General features: G+C 47.7%; 1 protein-coding gene and 1 long non-coding RNA gene across 10 annotated transcripts in view; one reads left to right on the top strand and one right to left on the bottom strand.

The window, feature by feature from the left end:
- Positions 1-14,141, top strand: part of Mllt10 (MLLT10 histone lysine methyltransferase DOT1L cofactor) — a 177,508-nt gene extending 163,367 nt beyond the window's left edge. For 8 of the 9 annotated variants that reach the window (XM_010619837.3, XM_019206869.2, XM_019206868.2 and 5 more), the window contains 9 exons: positions 2,430-2,550; positions 3,197-3,269; positions 5,843-6,003; positions 7,536-7,724; positions 8,051-8,139; positions 8,244-8,605; positions 9,660-9,756; positions 12,790-13,002; positions 14,014-14,141. In XM_010619837.3, the coding sequence (XP_010618139.1) occupies positions 2,430-2,550; positions 3,197-3,269; positions 5,843-6,003; positions 7,536-7,724; positions 8,051-8,139; positions 8,244-8,605; positions 9,660-9,756; positions 12,790-13,002; positions 14,014-14,058 (1,350 nt within the window). In that variant the 3' untranslated portion in view covers positions 14,059-14,141. Of the gene's footprint in view, positions 1-2,429; positions 2,551-3,196; positions 3,270-5,842; positions 6,004-7,535; positions 7,725-8,050; positions 8,140-8,243; positions 8,606-9,659; positions 9,757-12,716; positions 13,003-14,013 lie in introns of those variants that run through there. The other variant, XM_010619843.3, reaches the window with a different exon arrangement.
- Positions 9,843-19,087, bottom strand: part of LOC117284419 — a 10,859-nt gene continuing 1,614 nt past the window's right edge. Inside the window, exon 2 of the long non-coding RNA XR_004515493.1 lies at positions 9,843-9,961. This is a non-coding gene — a long non-coding RNA (uncharacterized LOC117284419). The remainder of the gene's footprint in view (positions 9,962-19,087) is intronic.

Below are 19,087 nucleotides of genomic sequence, written 5' to 3'. Positions count from 1 at the left end.
TTTTTTTTTTTTTTTTTTTGGTACCTGGGATTGAACTTGGGTCCTTGCGCTTGCCAGGCAGGCCACCGAACCGCTGAGCTAAATCCCCGGCCATTATTTTACTTCATTATTCGTCATGTTTTACCAACCACTTTTTATAAGTAGACTTTCCTTTTCTCTTAACTGGTGATGTCATTGTGTGGAGTAGATGTGCTATGCTGGTTTCTGTTTTGATCTTTGCTGTGGTGAGCCCTGAAATAATGGGAGGGAAGGAAAGTAAATTTGGAGACTGGATCAAGAAAGTGCTACACTCCGAAATTTGAAACTGCTAGGGATAATAGGAAGCCCTTGGCAGAAAGGACCTTTCCTTAAAAAGAGTGCTGTAGTCTTGAAGTTGTAATAGCCACTGAGGCAGCTCATAAGAGGGATAATTGGAGCTGAAAAAGAATTCCAGCTGGTAGATTGTAGGTCCTGGTTTAGCCCAGGCATAACCCAGAATCTGTGCTAAGTGGGAAGTGGGAGGCCTCAGAATGTTCCCCACCAGGCGGGTCCAGGAGCCTAGAGTCTCTGTGCAGGGTGTGCTGCCTCCTGCTTCCTTTCTTGTCAGCTGTTACATCTTGCTTGCAAAGAACTCTCAAGATGAAACCTCTTCCTCCTCCTCCTAATTCATTTCCCACTTCTAACCTCTGTGGTATGATTAGTGATCTTTTTGGAATTGTGTCTGAGTAAGAGAAAGTTGGTTCTCTGAAAGGCATTTTTTTAAGGGTTGGGAATCTTGAGGCTTTAACAATATATGGGAATGGTAACATGGTTTTTCTGTTGGTTTGTCTGTATTTTCCTTGTTCTCATTTATTTATAACTTTTGGAAGGAAAACAAAATCTTACAGCATATGAGTTTATGAATTGTGTATTTTATGTATCCTGTACTCTTTTAACTACACGGTAAGAAGTTGATGCTATCTTCAGATTGAAGTTGACTTACCTTTTACTGAGGGCTGATTGTTAAACAGGATTTTATAGCAGTTCTTATTGACTGTGTGTGTACATATTGTTAATAAGAAAAAAATCCCAAATCGACAGGTTGAATTTAAAGACTGAATTGTAATCTGTTAAATACACGCTTTGAAACAATGGAAAGCAAGGACAGGGTTCTGTATCGTGAAGACTGTTTGTGTGAACTGTGAAAGTACATTTTTCATGCTTAATAAGTTGGCTAAAGGCCAAGATAAAATGTCAGGTTATTACTCAGAAGCAGTTTATTTTCTGTAATATTATGCTTGTTGTGACTACTGTGTTGTCATTGCCTCTTGTGTGCTGTTGTACATATCAAAATGTTCCACATCTTTTATTCTGTTATTCAGCTTTATGTTAGAAGTGCTTCAGTTTCTCGAAGTTGTGGTCAGTTTTGTTCCGAACTGACCATGTAGCGATTTCACTGTATAAAAAAAGCTCAAGTGTGAGCTCAAACTTCTTTCAAAAAAAAGTTTTGAGTTTGTGGTTCTTTTAAGTCTGAAAATCATCTGAGGTCCGTAATAACCTTCTGGGTGTAACAGTATTTTGTGTACAAAAGATTTGCTTCTAAAATGCCACATCTGAAGGTTCTAATATTCTTGGAAAGTGGGAGAGAGTATGCACATCAAAGAAGGCATGTTTATCACATCGGATTGCGCAGTACTTTGGCCAGCCTCCTTAGCTTCATCTGTTAAGGGTTCATTTTCGCTTGTTTGGCACAGCTCCCAGGGGAGACCTTCAGAATTGTGGTTAGCAACATGAATGAATTACTAAGTTTGGCGGAGCTCTTCAGTTAGCAGGGCTGGCTTCCTGCCAAAGACACAGCGCCTCCTATGGGGTCAGGGCAAAGCTCTGGTTCGCTGAGCCCTGCATTGTATAGAAGGCATGCTCGCGATGCCTGTTTGCTTTCTTTTAAAATAAAAACAAAACAAGACAGAAAAAGCAGCAGGCTTCCGAGTCTATCAAAATAGGAAGTAACAAAACAGTGTGCAGGTTTTACGAATGACAGAGTTCAGCCGACGGGGGAGGGCTCCGCAGAGCTCCGATGCCTGTGGAAGGCGGCAGGAGCCGATCTTCTGACCTCGCCTCGCGGGCCAGCCTGTGCGGTGAGGGCTGAAGGGTTCGTGAGGCTTCTCTTTCCTACCTGCTCCTCTTTATAAATGCTTAGCGCGTTTAAATAACTAGTCGTGTGCGTGCGCCGCTACTGTTGTACTGCTTTTTACTGTACTGTGACTTCGACCATTGACACGTTGGGGAGAAAAATGGACATGTTGGAATGGTAAAGTAGCGAAAAGTGGAACTTGCTTTTCCAGGAAGTCGGGAACGTCTGCTTCTATTGGGAGGCGGGAGGGAACAGGCCCTGGCTGGGCTGGGGAGACAGGGAGGTAGGTGTCCCGGGCTGCAGCTCACTGCCCCTGTGCTTCCTTCCCGTGGTCTAGGCGAACCCGCTGTCCGGCTCCTCCCTGGGTCAGGCGGCCTCGCACGTGTACGGCGGCGGCAGGTTGAACCCGAATCCGGCGGCGGGGGCCCTCATGGCCCAGGCTGACAGCGGGCAGACAGGTGAGGCCTCGGGGGCTCAGCTCCGCGGCGCGTCCCTTCTCAGTGGGTCCTCGTCGGGGTCGGGGCCGCTGGGCTCCCCCAGGACAGCCCGGACCTCTCTGTGCGTGGTTCAAGAAGGCCCGGTAGGAGGGGCGCCTCACACCCGCTGGGTCTGCACCCGTCCGCACGCGAGTACCCCGGGGGTGCTTTCTTCTGAACTCGGGGTTTCTGCTTGCTCTTCCGCTTTGGTGTGTGGATTCATGGAACACAATTTTAGTCTCACGGAGGCTCTGTGTAAATGTATCTCACGATGTCTCGGAATGCCAAGTGTTAAAACATACAAAGCACGAGGGACTTGCTGTGATAAGCGTACAGACCAGCTGTCCACAGCTGTGATTCGTTACTTTAACCGTAGAAATTAAGAGGGGCTGAGGGGAGGGTGCTGCGAATTCAAACCACGCTCTGTGCTGTAAAATTAAAGGAATGAAAGAACAGGATCCGTTGCCTCCCGACACCCGCAGAAACGTGTAAGGACAGCGCTGTACGCCCAGCGTGCTAGGCCGCCCCTCTCCTAGAAGGGTTCATGTGTTTTAGGGGAACGAGGGCCGGCGTAAAGCCTCTTACCTGGTGAGAGTCAGTTTACAGCTCTGAAATATTTGCACTGCAGATCAGGACCTGGGAGACAGCGGCCGCAGCCTGGCGGGCAGAGGAAGCTCGCCCCGAGGAAGCCTCTCCCCGAGGTAAGCGCCGTTCAGACTCCTTTAATCAGCGGTGTGCATCTAGCTGCTGCTACTATTCAGTCGTGAACTTGGGCTGTTGTTCTGCAGACTCGGTTTAGCTGGGCCCCGCGCTCTGTGAGGCCGCCACCCTTCCGCTCAGTGGGCCGGTGCCGAGTCGGGAGCCGCGGCCCCTCTTCCTCACCCCCTCGTGGTGGTGCGAGGTCACGTCAGGTCCCGGGCGAGACTGGCGCCGAATGAGGGCAGTTTCCTGACACTGTTCAGCACTGCCTTACTCGAGACGGTCTACGCTGTGTTCTCTCGCTTCACGAGTTCCACCTCAAACCTGGACTGGAATAGGAGACTGGGAGGGAAACGCTCCTTCTAGGGTCCTCGTGTGGAGATCGAATGACGACCGCGAGTGTGGACGTGCTGCGGATGTTGAGCAACGTCTGATGCAGTGTCCACTAACTCCTCATTTTTCTGTTTTTGGATGGTGGTACTACCTTTTGCCTGTTTATTTCCTGGGTGAATGAAAAATAGTTTTTTTCCTGATTGACCTCTGTAGAAAATTAAATGTCCCTTTTCTATAAACTGGAACTCTAAAGTGGTCTGTGACTTTGTGTGCTGTGCCCCCATCTCTGTAGTGCTGGGGAGTGGGCCCAGGGCCTCTGCACCAAGCCTTGTCCTAAACATTTGGGGAGGGGGCGGGGAGTATTGCTGAGTCGCCCAGGCGGAGTTCAAACTTGAGCTCCTCCTGCTTCAGCCTCTCAGAGTTCTGGACTCTTACAGATTTTGGGGGTGGGTGGGAACGAGACAGGGTGTGGGTATTAACAGTCTAGGCTGGCTTCGAGCTCAGTACATAGTGCAGGCTAACATTGAACTCAGGGCGATCCTGCTGTCCCAGCCTCTGGACTGCTAGGATTATAGGTGTGTGCTGCGAATCCAGCCCGTGTGAAATTTTTCTTTAAAAGAAAAAAGTTAATGGAATTTTGTACCTATGTTTAGTGGAGAAAGCATTTCTTTATTCCCACTTTAAAATGTCACACAGATTGCCCGGAAATTACTCCTGAGTGCTATTTTGCCTAGTGGGTTGGTTTGTTTTTCAGCCTTTGTACTAGGCTACATCCTCAGCCCTTTTTAAAATTTTATTCTTGAGTTAGGATTTTGCTACATTGCCAGAATTGGCTTAAATTTGGGACCCTCCTTCCTCAGCCTCTCAGAGTATAGGTGTTTGCCACCACACTCGGCCGTGTGTGTGTGTGTGTGTGTGTGTGTTTTGGTTTTTTGAGACAGGGTCTCACCATGTGGCTGAGACTGACCTGGAACTCACTATGTAGCCCAGGCTGGTCTCGAACTCACAGCGATCCTCCTTACTCAGCCTCCCGAGTGCTGGGATTACAGGCCTGTGCCACCACACCTGGCTTTTTTTTAAGATGATTTTCTTTTTTGCGGGGTGGAGGGTACTGGGGATTGAAGTTGGGATCTTATGCTTGTGAGGCAGGTGGGCGGCACCACTGAGCTAAATCCCCGGCCATAGATGATACATATTAATTACTGGGGGTATATTTATTAATTAGAATGCTGGGTTTCATTTATTTAAAATGATTGAATTGTTCAGAAACCAGCCTGAAGTGTAATGAATGGTCTGGCTTCTGTGCTGCTGTAAGCGACGACCCTTGCAGCTGCACAGTGCCTGGTGACAACCTCGGAGAGCCCCGCACTAGGTCCACGCTGGGAGACAGCCTGTGCCCAGTGTGTTGCTTCTGTCCTTCCCGGGACACTGGGGACTGACCTCTTCCCAGTGCCTGGCAGTCCGTGCAAGCTGGAGAGCATACATGGCCCTTCACTAATTGAAGACAAAAAGTAGATTAGAAAATACAACTTGCTCATCTTAATAGAAGCAAATTTGTTTTGGAAGGGTTATCACTTGAGGTACAGATCTGACATTTTTAAAGTATTTTTATAATGGACTTACACATCGCTTTGGTTTGAATAATATTCCTTAATATTGAAAATAGCCTTTAATTTATAACCAAAAACGCTAAGATAGCCAAGCCTGGTGGTGCACACCTGTAATCCCAGCACTTGGGAAGTGAAGGCAGAAAGGTCTCCATGAGTTTGAGCAAGACTCTGTCTCAGTAATATTTTATTGACATTTTGTTGGTAACAAATTTGGATTTGTTCCATGCTATTATAGTTGTAGTCTGTCTTGATACCATATATATTACAGCATAAAGGTAGAACTGTCACTTTAATGTCTTTCTAATCTTGGTCTTTTCCCCTTTTGTCTTATAAAGCCATACTAATTTCTTTTACAGCCTGTTTCAGAGATTACTCGTGGTGTGTTTCTATTTTCTGGTTTTTTAAATTATTTAGTATGTCAGTCATTCCTTTGATTTTATAATGCAGGAAAGAACGATAATTACTCAATTTTAGGGTAGATTATATTGTTACATACCCAGGAAACTGATACTTCTGGCACAGGCCACCTGGTGTTAGAAAACTTGTTGGAGAGACAGCAGTGGTCAGGGTAAGGTAAGAAACCCTGAAAGTGTTTCTCTCCTCTCTGACTTGAGCATTCCTGTTTCCAACAGATCCCCTGTAAGCAGTTTGCAGATTCGCTATGATCAGCCCGGTGGCGGCAGCAGCAGTTTGGAGAATCTGCCTCCTGTGGCGGCCAGTATAGAGCAGCTGCTGGAGAGGCAGTGGAGCGAAGGGCAGCAGTTTCTGTTAGAACAGGGCACACCCAGTGACAGTAAGTGTTCATTTCCTGGGCCTCGAGCGGGGATGGGGGCGGATGGATAGACACTGGGGTCACATTATCCACAGCAGCGATGAAATCAGGACATACTGTGTATAATGGGGTGAGAAAGTTCAGTGCGTGTAATGGCACCGGTGTTACTGCTCTGACTTGAACCTGTCTTTACCTTATTAATAGGCAAACACTTGGGCGAATCTCTTGAGATTTTTAGTCCCTCATTTGTAGAATTGGAAGTAAGACTGTATCTATATACGGGCTTCTAAGGGTTAGAAGACATGAAAAACAACACCGTAGAACATCTGTGAGCTGCTACTTTAACATTGGTACTTTTTCTTCATAGTACTGTAATTTATCATCTGTCTTCTCTAAGCTTAGTTGTTGGAAGAAAAGTTCCTCACCTATGGAGAATAAAAAAAAAAATGCTTATAGACAGGTATGGCCAGCCTTCTTAATTGTATAATTTAGAGGAAGAATAACAACGTACTAGTTAAGTTCATCATTTACTAAAATTACACTATGTGGTGTAATTTTAAGTTTTAGGACCATGGTGGAAAATGGCAGAAAAACAAAGTTAGGACAAGTAGCAGTAAGCTGAAGTGACCCGGTATTGAGCGTAAATGTTTTTTTTGGGGAAATAGGTGGTTTCCATCACTTTGGGATATGAACTTTCACTGCTTTATGTCATTAAAACAAAGGTTTCCTTTCGGTATTAGTGAGCCACACGCCATAAGTCAGTATTTTCATGAATGGTGCCCAACAGAAAATGCTAATTTTCAGGAAGTTCATGCTGTGGTAACCCTTAGGAAAGGAGCCAGAGGACAGGGTCAGCTGGGCCTTGCTGTGCTGCTTTAGGGACCGTGAGGAGGAACACAGGTGAATCCCTCGGGAAGCATCTCTGGCAGGCCCCGTGGTCGAGTTGAACAAATCCAGCTTTTTAACACGGAGAGGTGCGGCCCGTGCCGTGCGGTGTCGCCAGCGAGGCTCAGGTCCTGCAGGAGTCACAGGGCCCTGCACACAGCGCTCCCTGCTGGGCGCCTTGGGCAGCAGCGCCTTCTGGCGGGAGCTTTGGTTTTCCGTTTCTTTTCTTGGGACCCCTGGTGTGGAAGCCCGGGGGTGGAGTGGAGGGGCGCCCGAGCAGGCTGAGCTAACCCTCCCTGCACCGCGGAGTTCACACGGAGCAAGGAGCAGAAATACGTCGGCAGCGCTGTGTGTGTAACAGCTGTTCTGAGGAAACTAAGACGCTTTCATTTCTGTTTCGAGGGTGGAAGTTACCTGCGCCTCGTGGTTTTATTGCTATGTGTGCCAAAGTTTTCAGATGCTACCTCCAGGAGCAGTCTCCCTGGATTCTTACATAGATAGGAATATAAACCTGACATTGGCGTCGTACAGACCCAGGGTACGCTGTGACCGCTTAGGAATGCTTCATAGAACTTTTAACAACTCACCCTTGCTTTAAAATTATTGGCAGTGCCCATAAATGGTCCCGGGTGTGGGTTTGTCTTTAAAAGCATCAAAATGTTTGCTAGTTTTAGGAATGCTGAAGTCATTACACCAACTTCAAGTAGAAAATCGAAGATTAGAAGAACAAATTAAAAACTTGACTGCCAAAAAGGAACGTCTTCAGTTATTGAATGCACAGCTTTCGGTGCCTTTCCCGACAATAACGACGAACCCCAGTCCGTCTCATCAGATGCACACGTTTTCGGCACAGGCGGGTGAGTGAGAGAGCACGTGATTTATATCTAAGAACCAAGGTAGACTTCAGTGTCAGCTGCGTAAGAAGTAATAACCAGCCACCAGCCGTGTGAAGACACAAAACAGGACGGATGGGCTGCTTCCGAAGGGTTTAGGCAATCCTGTGAAGCGGCATCTTGAATTCGCTTTTACTTATGTAGTACAGGGTTTAAGGTGAAATTTATTTAAATGTGCAATGATCTCATTACTGAGTTAAAGCTGTGGTATTCAGAAATGAGGATATGTTTTGTTTTCTATTTAAACTGGCCATAGGAGTGGCAAGACTTTAAATCTGTTTTTATTCTAGCTCCGACTACTGATTCCTTGAACAGCAATAAGAGCCCTCATATAGGAAACAGCTTTTTACCTGATAGTTCTCTTCCTGTATTAAACCAGGTAATTTGTGTGTGGATATGTTCATTTGTGCTCTGCCCATGAACCGTAGGACAGCACCTTAAATGGTTTCAAATTCATGTTAACAGTTTCTCTTCTTCCACTAGGACTTAACCTCCAGTGGCCAGAGCACCAGCAGCTCCTCTGCCCTGTCTACCCCACCGCCTGCTGGCCAGAGCCCCGCGCAGCAGGGCCCTGGAGTCACCGGGGCCCAGCAGGTCAACGGTGTGACTGTGGGGGCGCTGGCTGGGGGGGTGCAGCCGGTGGCCTCTTCTATCCCTGCTGCCGCCGCAGTTGGGGGGATAATTGGAGCTTTGCCAGGTAACCAGCTGGCAATTAACGGCATTGTAGGAGCTTTAAATGGGGTGATGCAGACCCCCGTCACCCTGTCCCAGAACCCTGCCCCCCTCACCCACACAACTGTACCACCTAACGCAACACATCCAATGCCAGCCACGCTGACTAACAGGTGAGAAGCTTCTGTCATATATCATGGGTTTTGTGCATCATAGAACCAGCATCGTCTGTGCTTTAGTTTGGGATGGTCACTGTTGCCTGTGGATGTGTCGAAGAAAATAAAAGTCTACTCCAGATTTAAACTAGGCATATGCTACCCAGAGTATATTTATTTTTGAAATGTAGGTAATTCTTATGAAACAATTAAAACCAGTTTTTAGTAACAAAGTATTAAATATATTATGTTGAAAGTTTTAGTCTTGATACTCGATGCAAGTGTTTTCTTACCCCCCTGTTTATTTATGTATCCTACATTCTGAAGGAAGGTGATAGAGTGATGCTTAAAATTTAGTAGTATAATTTTCTTAACTGGATCAAAGATTTTGACATAAGGTGAAGGATAAATATTTTGAAGTGAAACTTACTGGTTTTGTTGTACTAGAATTTCATACGACTATTTGTTCAAAAAAAGGGGACTAAAGCCATGTTATTAAACATACTTTGGAAGAATAATTTTAAATTCATATTGGGCACCAGTAAGCTATTTCTTCTGTCTTTCTTTTTCTTGATGCTTAATTAAAAAAAATTAGGGCCATTTAAAAAAATCAGTCAAATCACTGGTATGTTTAGATACTTAACTATGTATGTTAGCATAGGTTAAATTATCCCTGAATAATCAAAAATAAACACGTAAATTTCTATTCCATAAAATAATTTTTCTTCTCTTTGGTTTAAAATAAAAAGAATACACTTGACCATGTGAATATGAATTCTCATTTAGTTGTATACATGCATTATAGAAAGAGAAAGAAGAAATGATTTGTGCATAATTGTTTTTAAAAAGTATTGTGGTTGTTAGGCTGGGCGTGGTGGCGCACGCCTGTAATCCCAGCACTGGGAGGCTGAGGCAGGAGGATCGCCACAAGTTCGAAGCCAGCCTGGACTACATAGTGAGTTCAAGGTCAGCCTGAACTGCATAGCAAGACCCTGTCTCAAAAAATAAAGACGTATTATGGTAAAACATTAGAAGTATAAAGTAGAAAGTAAGAATTTTAATCATTTTTCAGTGCCTCAGGACTAGGATTACTTTCTGACCAGCACAGACAAATACTTATTCATCAACAACAGTTTCAGCAGTTGTTGAATTCTCAACAGCTCACACCAGTAAGTTCTTACTTTTGATAATATTTGATTTTTATTAGGAGGAAGTGTTGTTGACTAGAATGGACATTCATTGTGGGATTAGAATACCTGTAGTGAAGCAGCACGATGGAGAATGGTGATCCAGAAGTCTGCTTGCTGTTTGGGACTCTGGTGGTGACGGCACCTCCCTTCATCGCTGTACACACTCAGTGGACTGTGATCCTGGCTGAGGATGGTGCACGGGGAGGGACGGAGGACGGGGGAGGGACGGAGGGCATGATTAGTTAGAAGCTGCGGGCGGGTTCACTGTCGGTCTGATTCGCGGTGCTAGGATAGAGCTGGGGGGCGCCCGCCCTGCAGGCCTGGATGTGCTTGGGGGCGAGAGCCTTTCCGACTTAGGGGACAGCAGCACAGGTGCTCACTCGCAGGCACAGGGCAGGTGCTGTGCTGTGGAAGACCTAGCGGGAGGCAGGTGCCTAGAGCTTGCAAGCAGAAGTACGGATCTCTCCAAAGCAGTGATTGGAAACTAATGTGTACAGGTGGAGCGGAGGCGTACTGAAGCCTGTATACCCCTTTTTTTCTGTCAGTTAGCCTTAGTAATTGCTAATCTTGTTTTTAAGGATTACAGTTTCAGATAGTGATGATTCCCTTTTTTAAAAGGAGTCTTCCTTTATTGGGGGTGGTGACCAGAGGAGCAGGCTGGACAGGACTGTGGTGCCTGCGTCACAGCAGCGCCAGGAGCAGCAGATGGTGACATGAAATCCCAGACTTGATAAGACTACGAGGAGCAGTATCCTGACCGACTGAATACTGACTTTGGAAGAACTGAAGGACACCAGTTTGGACAGAAGACAGTAATTTCAGTAGGGACATAGTTTATTCACTCACTTCTGTGAATTCAATCATCTGCAGATCAAAATGTTTGGAAAAGAGTTGGTGGGTCCTGAATACGACCCCACCTTTACTTAGCATCATTCCCTGAAGAACAGTGATGTGTGGTGGTTCCTACAAGGCCCTGGGCACACAGCCAGTGTACCTCGGAGCCCAGGTTTCCCCGAGGCTTTTGTTGAGATGTGTAGTGCAGCGGGAGTCTGGACCCCCAGGAAAGCCAGAGGCTGCTGGGGTGTCCCGTAGGTGTAAAGACCTCAGGCACTACGGGTGACTCCAGACATTTTACTGTGAAAACCAGAGCAGTGTTGGTGGTTGCTCATTTTTGGTCCGAGCATGCGCGCATTGGTGGGAGGGTTCCTGGTGCGCTGGGTCCTAGCCAAGCAGCTGCTGGGGGCTCTGAGACAAAGTTGGGGGGGGGCACAAATCCATTCCCCCTTGTTCTGTAGCCAGGCTGACCTTCAACTTGCAGTCTCGTTGAGATTCCATTTTGCTGCTTTTGTGGTGCTGGGTGAGCGCTCTGAGCTGCGCCTGAGCCAACGAGAGCAGAGCCTGGCGGTGCTCGGAGAAGCTGAGCTGGAAGCATCTCGGAAGAGATAATGGCTGCAACCTCTGCCTCTGCACAGAGGGACAGAGAGGCCTCTCTCTAGGACCTTTTGGCTCATTGCAGAAATTGTCAGCTTCTGTCTACAGTTCTTCTAAAAACATGTACTTTTTGCTTCAGTGAAAACATAAAATCCTGGCTGTGACTTTGGTCCACGTCACTGTCCAGACAGTGATGCAGAGGTAGACGACAGGAGTCCTGATGCGTACAGTAAAACATGACCTTACTACCTCTCCCTGCCTTCATCTTAATATGGACACTAAACTCAGTGTCTCGGTCTCTTCTGTGAACATTTGTGCCAGAGTAACATTAGGACCTATGGGCTTCCCATTCCTAGAACATGGATATGGAATTTTCAGCACACATTACTGCACGGAGTATGACGACTGAAAGGATTTAAATGTTAGTTTTGTCTTTGTCAGCCAAGGCTAGGAGGTGAGATTCATTCCGAGTCAGACATGCCTCACCTCCATCCTAAAGGTGACTCCCTGCCCGGTGCTCCCACTCCTCTCCCTGCTTACACTTGGTTCTGGCTCTGTCCCAGCAGCCGGCCTGGCAGGATTGTCTCTCTCCTTCCCTCAGTCCCAACCCGACCTTGTTTTGCTCTCCTTTTCTCTTCTGGGTCTTCTACCCGGAGTATGGTGGTGACATCAGGTGCCACTCTGTGGGTGGAACTGATTCCTGGAAGCTGAGCTCTGGTGCCCTGCACAGAGCTGCCCGCCTGGCCAGGTGACACCGCCCATCCCCTCGGGTCTGCCCCACCCTGTGGCTGCATTCTCGGGTGTGCAGCTGTGCTAGCTCCTCAGTCCTGGAAGGCCCTGGCTGTGCCGGCACCCTTGCCCCCTGCCAGTCTCCACCCACTCGAAAGGTCCCCCCCGGTCGCATCCCCAGCAGACTCCCTGTTTCGGTGAAATCATGCCCTAACATTTCTTCCCTTCCAGCGCCCCCACCCACTCCCCACTGTGTATCCCCGGTGCAGAGTAAGTAGCGCTCAGGGGATCTGTGGAGTGAACTAGGTGCATGCTGTCAGGAATGGTGGTGCATACCTTATACCCTACTTCCATTTTCTTGGGAGTCTGAGGTAGGAGGGTCACATTCTAGCATAGCCCAGGCAACTTAGATCCTGGTTCAGAATAAGAAAAAAGGGTGGGGGCTCAGTGGTTGGGTAGTCCTGGGTTCCACCCCTAGTGCCACAAGGAAAGCAGAGTGGAAAAGGCACCATCCCTACGGGCACGGGTGAGAGTTCTGACAGTTGTCTGATGTGGAGTTAGACAACAGAAGTGTGGGGAAGGTGGGGTCCTGTGATACCCTGTAAACTGAATAGCGGCAATGCACGACTGACTTTAGTCGCCAGCATAATTTAAACGGGGCTCCTGCTTTTGTTTGCTTGTGTTGAGAACATGCTGTCCACACTAGTTTACACAGTGGACAGATGTTTCCTAGTGCGGCGGGCTTTTCAGGAGGCGGCACTTGTTCTCTCTCTTGCTAGCATGACAGATGAAGGGGCAGGATGTAGTGCTGCGAGCGTGGTGACTCTGCACTCTCCCATGTTTCCGCTGCAGGAGCAGCACCAGGCCTTCCTGTACCAGCTTGTGCAGCAGCAGCAGCAGCACCACCAGCACCACCCGCCTGAGCTGCAGCCATTGCAGCTGCCCGGCCCAGCGCAGCTGCCCATCAACAGCCTGCTGGCAGGAGCCCCGGCACCGCCTCTGCACACGGCTGCCACCAACCCCTTCCTCACCATCCACAGTGACAGCACTGGCCAGAAGGTCACAGTAAGTGTCTGCTCGGCTGCCCCAACAAGTCCCAGCTGAGTGGCCGTGTTCAGACCATTGGAATTTGCTTAGTGAGGGACAGTTCACTCAGAAGGCAATAATTGTCATTTCTTTATAAAGACAAGTTGAATTATATGGTAATTATAAATGTAATTTACTAAAAATAATTGATCCCAAGAGCTTCTCAAAATTGACTTACCTCCCCTAAAATTTATGTAGCAATCTAAACATTGAAAAAGTAATCTGGTAGTAAGTAAACTAGTCACATTGCTGCCTGTAAGCAGAACATCTTACCCTTTCAGTGTAAAATGTACGTTAAGAACAGATGCACAAACGTGGCAGTGTGCGCTTTAAGTCTGTGTGTCGCTGTCCCTACCCCTCGGGTCAGGTCAGGACAGCACGGGACAGGGAGGCGGGTGCCCGTGTTTGCAGGCTGGTCAGGCTCGTCCTAACGGCAGAGCAGCGGTTTCCTGGAATCTAGTCTTCAGAACCTCTAGGATTGGCTCAAGATTACAGGGTAAGGGTAACCATTCTTCAGGAACTCCTCAGTGCCTCTTGTTTTGGCCATGCCTGGTTAGGCACACACTTTGCACAAACCTTATTATGCCCAGGAAAGAGAAGTGATTGCATTTATTCTGGAAGTTTTACTGTTTCCTCAAGAATCTTTCCTTGTAAAAAACTGTAGCTATAGTAAGTATTGAATCACAACCATACAGATAAAATAGTACCAATTACCTGACAGAATCAGGGCTGGAACATTGAACCCCAGTGGGTTGGGATCCGGCACCCCACCAGGCACAGAGAAGCACAGGGAGGAGGGCCAAGGTGTGGGCCTGGGTCCTGGGTCCGCTTCTGTAGGAGTGTGTTGGATTTACTATTTTAAAGGATTTACCAGTAAATTCATGCCCTTACGCTAGACTGAAAAATAGCCAGAACAATGTATCACATTGTTGCAAGTACTGACCAGAGTTTGTTTAGCTAATAATGCACCTGGTTTTTGTTTTACTGCAGAGAATTAGTGATAAAACTGGGCCTGTTGCTCAAGAGAAATGTTGACCCTTGAGAGACACCTGAAACGGCCTCGCCTGCTTTTAGGCATCTGTGAGGCTATGGCTGTGAAGTGCGAAGAGGCCACAGGACAGCTGGCCGGAGGGCGCTTGGAAGGCCCAGATTGATTTTCTTGTTGCTTTGTTGCACTGAAATGAATTCCCTATCCCCTGCCCCACCCAAAGGTTTTAAACTTTGAAAGATGGAATAGTTAACTTTTGTCAATGAAATGACTTACATGCAATGAGTTATCAACCCAAGAAAAATTTAATATAGTTTGTGTGCAAATTAATTGTTATGGAGATGGGAATAGCAAAAATAGACTGGTTCCACTTACAAACTCCTTGGGTTATGAGTCAGATCTGAAATTTCAAGGGACTTTCATGGGCCGGGGATTTAGGTCAGTGGTTCCACTGCCTGCCTCGCAAGCGCAAGGACCCCAGAGTTCGATCCCCGGTACCTCCCCGCCCCCCAAGCGTATTTCAAGGGACTGTCAATTTCTTCTAGAGTTCTAGTCATTAAATGTTGCAGTTGTATAACTAACTCATCAGGAGACTGCAAAACTGTGTTCAAAATATTTCCTTCCTAATGAGACTTGGCCAGTTTGGTAATTGCATTAGGATGTAACATTTGCTTCTGAAGGTACTTTTCTTTTTGCCAAGTGCTTCTTCAGCATCCAGACCTGCTCATAGTGTAAGGGAGACTTTGTCTTAGTTCTGAGGCTGCTGGGGGAAGAAAGCCCTTTCTGGATGCTGCTGCAGTCTGGCCTTGACCAAGGTTGTCAGCAGCCCGCCGAGTGGCTCCAGGCCAGTGCCTCATCTCTGTTACCCTCAAGGTGCTGTGCCCTGCAGACAGCTCAGGCAGAACTGCGTCCTGTAGGGTGTTTCTCCAGTAGTGGTCACAAAATAGCAGGAGGGGTCTGGCAGGAACACATAACTGTTTTATTTAAGCAATTTCCACTACTAAGCACTGTGGCTCCCGAACAGCCAGCCTTGTGTCCACCCTGTCTTCCCCTGCAACTGCACCCTGGGTGTCCCAGGAGGAGGCAGGACAGACCCAGGCAGCTGCTGGGGTCTGAGAGGTGAAAGGTGTTAGTGACTAGACCTCCACTGTGTCCTTAGCTGAAGAACACGCTAATATGTCTCTTGGTTAAACATTGCACAGTTCTTACCTCATTTCTGTAAATAAAGTTTTGTGAATCTTTTGTATTGTGAAAAATTCATAAGATAACATTGATATTTTGATTTGTAATATTTCTAATTGGTAGATTTAATTGAAAAGTAAAATTAATTTATTTTTATATGTTCAGGGGAATTTTAAAGAAAGTCAGACCTTTTGTAGATAATTTTTAAAAAATCAGTGAGGTTTATTTTAGTTATTTAACCCACTGGTTGTTATTCTGTAACAATTTGTATAAATGGTAAATTTTGAATGTGTTGTTATTTTGCCTAGATGTAAAATTCCACATGTATTAAAATGTACAAAAGTTTTTGTTAATAATAAAATTTAACGATGTTTATAAGTTGGTGCCTTGTGCTTGGTTCTGGCCTGTGATCTGGGCTGCCATGTGCCACTGATGTTGCCTTGAGTCAGCCGTGGACAGTGCTGGGCAGGATCCCCAGCCGAGTGTGGGCAGTTGGTGCTGAGCCAGAAAGGGGCCACGGCCACGTTCTGTGCGGTACAGAAATGACCCCAGTGGGGTGTCTTTTTTCATCACTGAGACAGTGACACCCGAAGTTAGAGGTGGAAAGGGTTATTTGGCTCCATCTATAAGAGGTTTCATAGTCAGCAAGCTCCAAAGCAGGGTGGGATGACCGAGAGCCTATGGCAGGGCAGGCAGAAGGCAGCAAGTGACAGGTGAGTGACTAGCGCAGCCCTCTTTCTGTCCCTTACATCCTGGCCAGGCTACTTGCCCTTAGGGCAGTCCTTCCCTTAATCCACACTCAGAATGATGACTGCTTCAGTGATCAACGCACATTTAGATCCAACCACCTCTGAAAAGCCTTATCTATGACTGCAGGAGGCTCTGGGGGACATCTAGACACAGGTATCACTGACAGTACATTAGCCATGTAGCAGCCATATTTAAGATTAAATCCCTCCACAGTAGAAGAAATGTCCTTGTTACAAACACAGCATTTTCTGCAGCCGTTCCCAAGTCCTCTGTCACCAGTGTTTGAGCAGAAAAGGTGAGCTCCAGAAGACATCCCACTGTGTCCTCCTGACACCCTAAGTCCTGTGACCACAGAAGTGAGCATTTCCAGTGGTGCTGTGTGCACACAGGAAGGGAGGGTACGTCGATACACTGTGTTTTTAAGAAGAAACATTTGCAGGGCTGGGGATTTAGCTTAGCGCTTCAGTGGCCTGCCTTGCAAGCGCCAAGGACCTGAGTTCAATCCCCGGCACCAAAATAAAAAAAGGAAACAGTGCACTCGGAAACCCAGGGTCATGGCATGTGGACTTCACATGTCACTCAAGAGCATGACCTGCACTCACTCCGTGGCAGGTGGCCTGTCACTGCTCTGGCCCCAGGTGCCTCTGCGTCACCCAGGGATGTGTGGTCTGGGCTGCAGGTCCAGGCCAAGAAAACCCCAGCTGCCAAGGTGTTTTCTGAGCTGTCATCATGCAGAAGGGGAAGGGTCCTCCCCAGCAAGAGGCCTGGGAACTAGGAACTCTGATCAAATGCAGCAAATAAGTAGGTTGTGTAGCTTTTGCATAGAAATGGCCACAACACTAATAGTATTCATTTCAGTTTCAATTAATGAAAAAGAAGTACGCTTTGGCAACACAATTTTTGTTTTTTGGACACAGGTTCTCACTACTAGGCTGGCCTTAGCTTACTATGTAGCCCAGGCTGGCCTCAAACTCGTGTTGATCCTCTTGCCTCAGCCTCCCAAGTGCTGGGATTACAGGCATATGCCACCAGGCCTGGCTGACATCACATCTTTTTGTCCAGACTGAAGTAGGCCTTTTAAAATGAAATTCAGTGGACCCTTGAGTTGCAACTAGCTTGACCTAAGAACAACCTTAGTTATGATTGGAATTTCAGTTTTAACTTATGACCAAAGTCTTGAGTTACAACCCGAATGCCAGTCACTTGTGCTTCCAGATAGTCTCAGATACATATTTAACCCTTCAAGCAGTTCTGGGAACAAACATTACCACAATCCTTTCCTATGTGTGCTTAATTGAGGAGTTCTGGGCCAATGTCTTAAGAACCCTGAGATCTGCCCGTGTATAGGAGAGACTTTGAAGGCTGTGCAGAGGAGCCTGAGGCTTCAACTGACCATTGTGCGTTACAACCAGCCCTTGTGAATGAACTGAGTTCATAAATCAAGGGTCCACCACAGCTATGAGCTTTATAAACATCTAAAAATCCCTTCTTTTGTAGGCCTGGGAACCCAAGGCCTCATGTATGCTAGGCAAGTGCTCTGGCGCCCCATACCTGCAGTCCAGGAATCTTCCTTTTAAATGAACGTCACATGGGTAAGAGTAGGGGACAACTCTTTACTACTCGCCTTGTTACCCACAACAAAGAAAATGTGTTTTTCTACTACAATTGTGCACAAAGGCCCCCTGCAATGTGGTGTCCCTGGGTTTGGTCACACACAGGGTTGGCAGCTTTGAGGGCAATTCCCTCATCCGAAGTTAGGGGCACAGTTTCTCAATCTCTATAGTTTCTCTGGCTGCTTTGGTCTAGAGAGCTCCAGAGCCACACAAATGTAGTTTCCAAGTCTTGATCCATACCTGCAGGGTCCTCCTAACCTATCCATGCTTGCATTGACCTTTCAAGCCCATCTAACACTCAGAACAGGGATAAACATGGCTCAGTCATGAGTGCTTGCCTGGCTTGCACAAGACTTAGGGCAGGGGAGGAAACCCCATCCGGTGGCCAGCACTTGTATTGAAAGATACACATCATAAAGCCAGCGTGGTGGCACACACCTGTAATCCCAGCACTGGGCAGGCTGAAGCAGGACGATCATTGTGAGTTTGAGGCCACCCTGGGCTACACAGTTCAAGGCCACCCCAAACTACACAGTAAAAGCCTGTCTCAAAACAACAAAACTAAAAAGAAAAACCATGACCTATCTAAGTTTCATAGTCTTACGGAGTTAAAATATATACACGTCCAAGTCACGCATTGTAGGAACGATGCAGGGTATTGTTAGCTGAGGCGGAGTTTTGTGGACCCGAAGTGCAGATTCCACCAGCGTGCAGGCCCTGCAGTCAGTTGCTCCAGATCACGGTCCCGTTCCTCACTGGAGGAGGCATGAGCCTGGGGACGGTGACCTGAAGTTTAGAACGCAGGGCCAGCGGCGGGGACAAACGCCCGGCCCAGTACAGGGAAGCGGCTACACGTGGCCCCAAGCTGGGCCGGTGAGACGGGGGGCTCCACGGGCCGCAGCTGTCCTCTGCGTGAGGTTTCCAGTGGGGCAGAGACGCCCTCTTTGAACCAGCGGCCACCGGACACGGGAGAGGGCAGTTGACTGGGGTCCGATAGGCCGGAAAGAGCAGGCGACCTCAAAGTGGAAGGTTCTGGGGCGGAACCTATTCAGGAGCAGGCGACCAGAGAGGTGGAATTCTGGAAGTCTGTGCTTGGGTTACTTTCCCATTTAGGGATTTTTTTTTGGTACCAGGGATGGAACTCAGGGTCTCGTGCTTGCCAGGCAGGAGCTGTGCCACTGAGTTACACCCTCTGGCCCTTAATTAGCCCTTTTTTTTGGTAGCGGGGATACAGCTCGGTACTCTGTGCTTCCGAGGCAGGGGGTGGTGCCACTGAGTTAAAGCCCCGGCTGGCCAGGAACTCGCGGCGATACTCCTGCCTCAGCCTCCCTCGGGCTGGGATGAGCAATGTGTACACCCATTTGGGTTACTAGGGCCATCAGGGACGCGCATAGCCCCCCGGGGCCCTGGGTCATGAACTCGGGCCCCTGAGCAACAATGAAGCGGAAGGGAACGCGAGTCACCGCAGCGGCGGAAAGGACAGGATGGCCAGACCCTGGGAACCGCGGCGTTCAGACGACAGGCGCGGTGA

Source organism: Fukomys damarensis, unplaced genomic scaffold, assembly GCF_012274545.1.
Source record: "Fukomys damarensis isolate Sample0158 unplaced genomic scaffold, DMR_v1.0_HiC HiC_scaffold_37, whole genome shotgun sequence".
NCBI lineage: Eukaryota > Metazoa > Chordata > Mammalia > Rodentia > Bathyergidae > Fukomys > Fukomys damarensis.
This window is presented reverse-complemented; position numbering and strand designations above follow the sequence as displayed.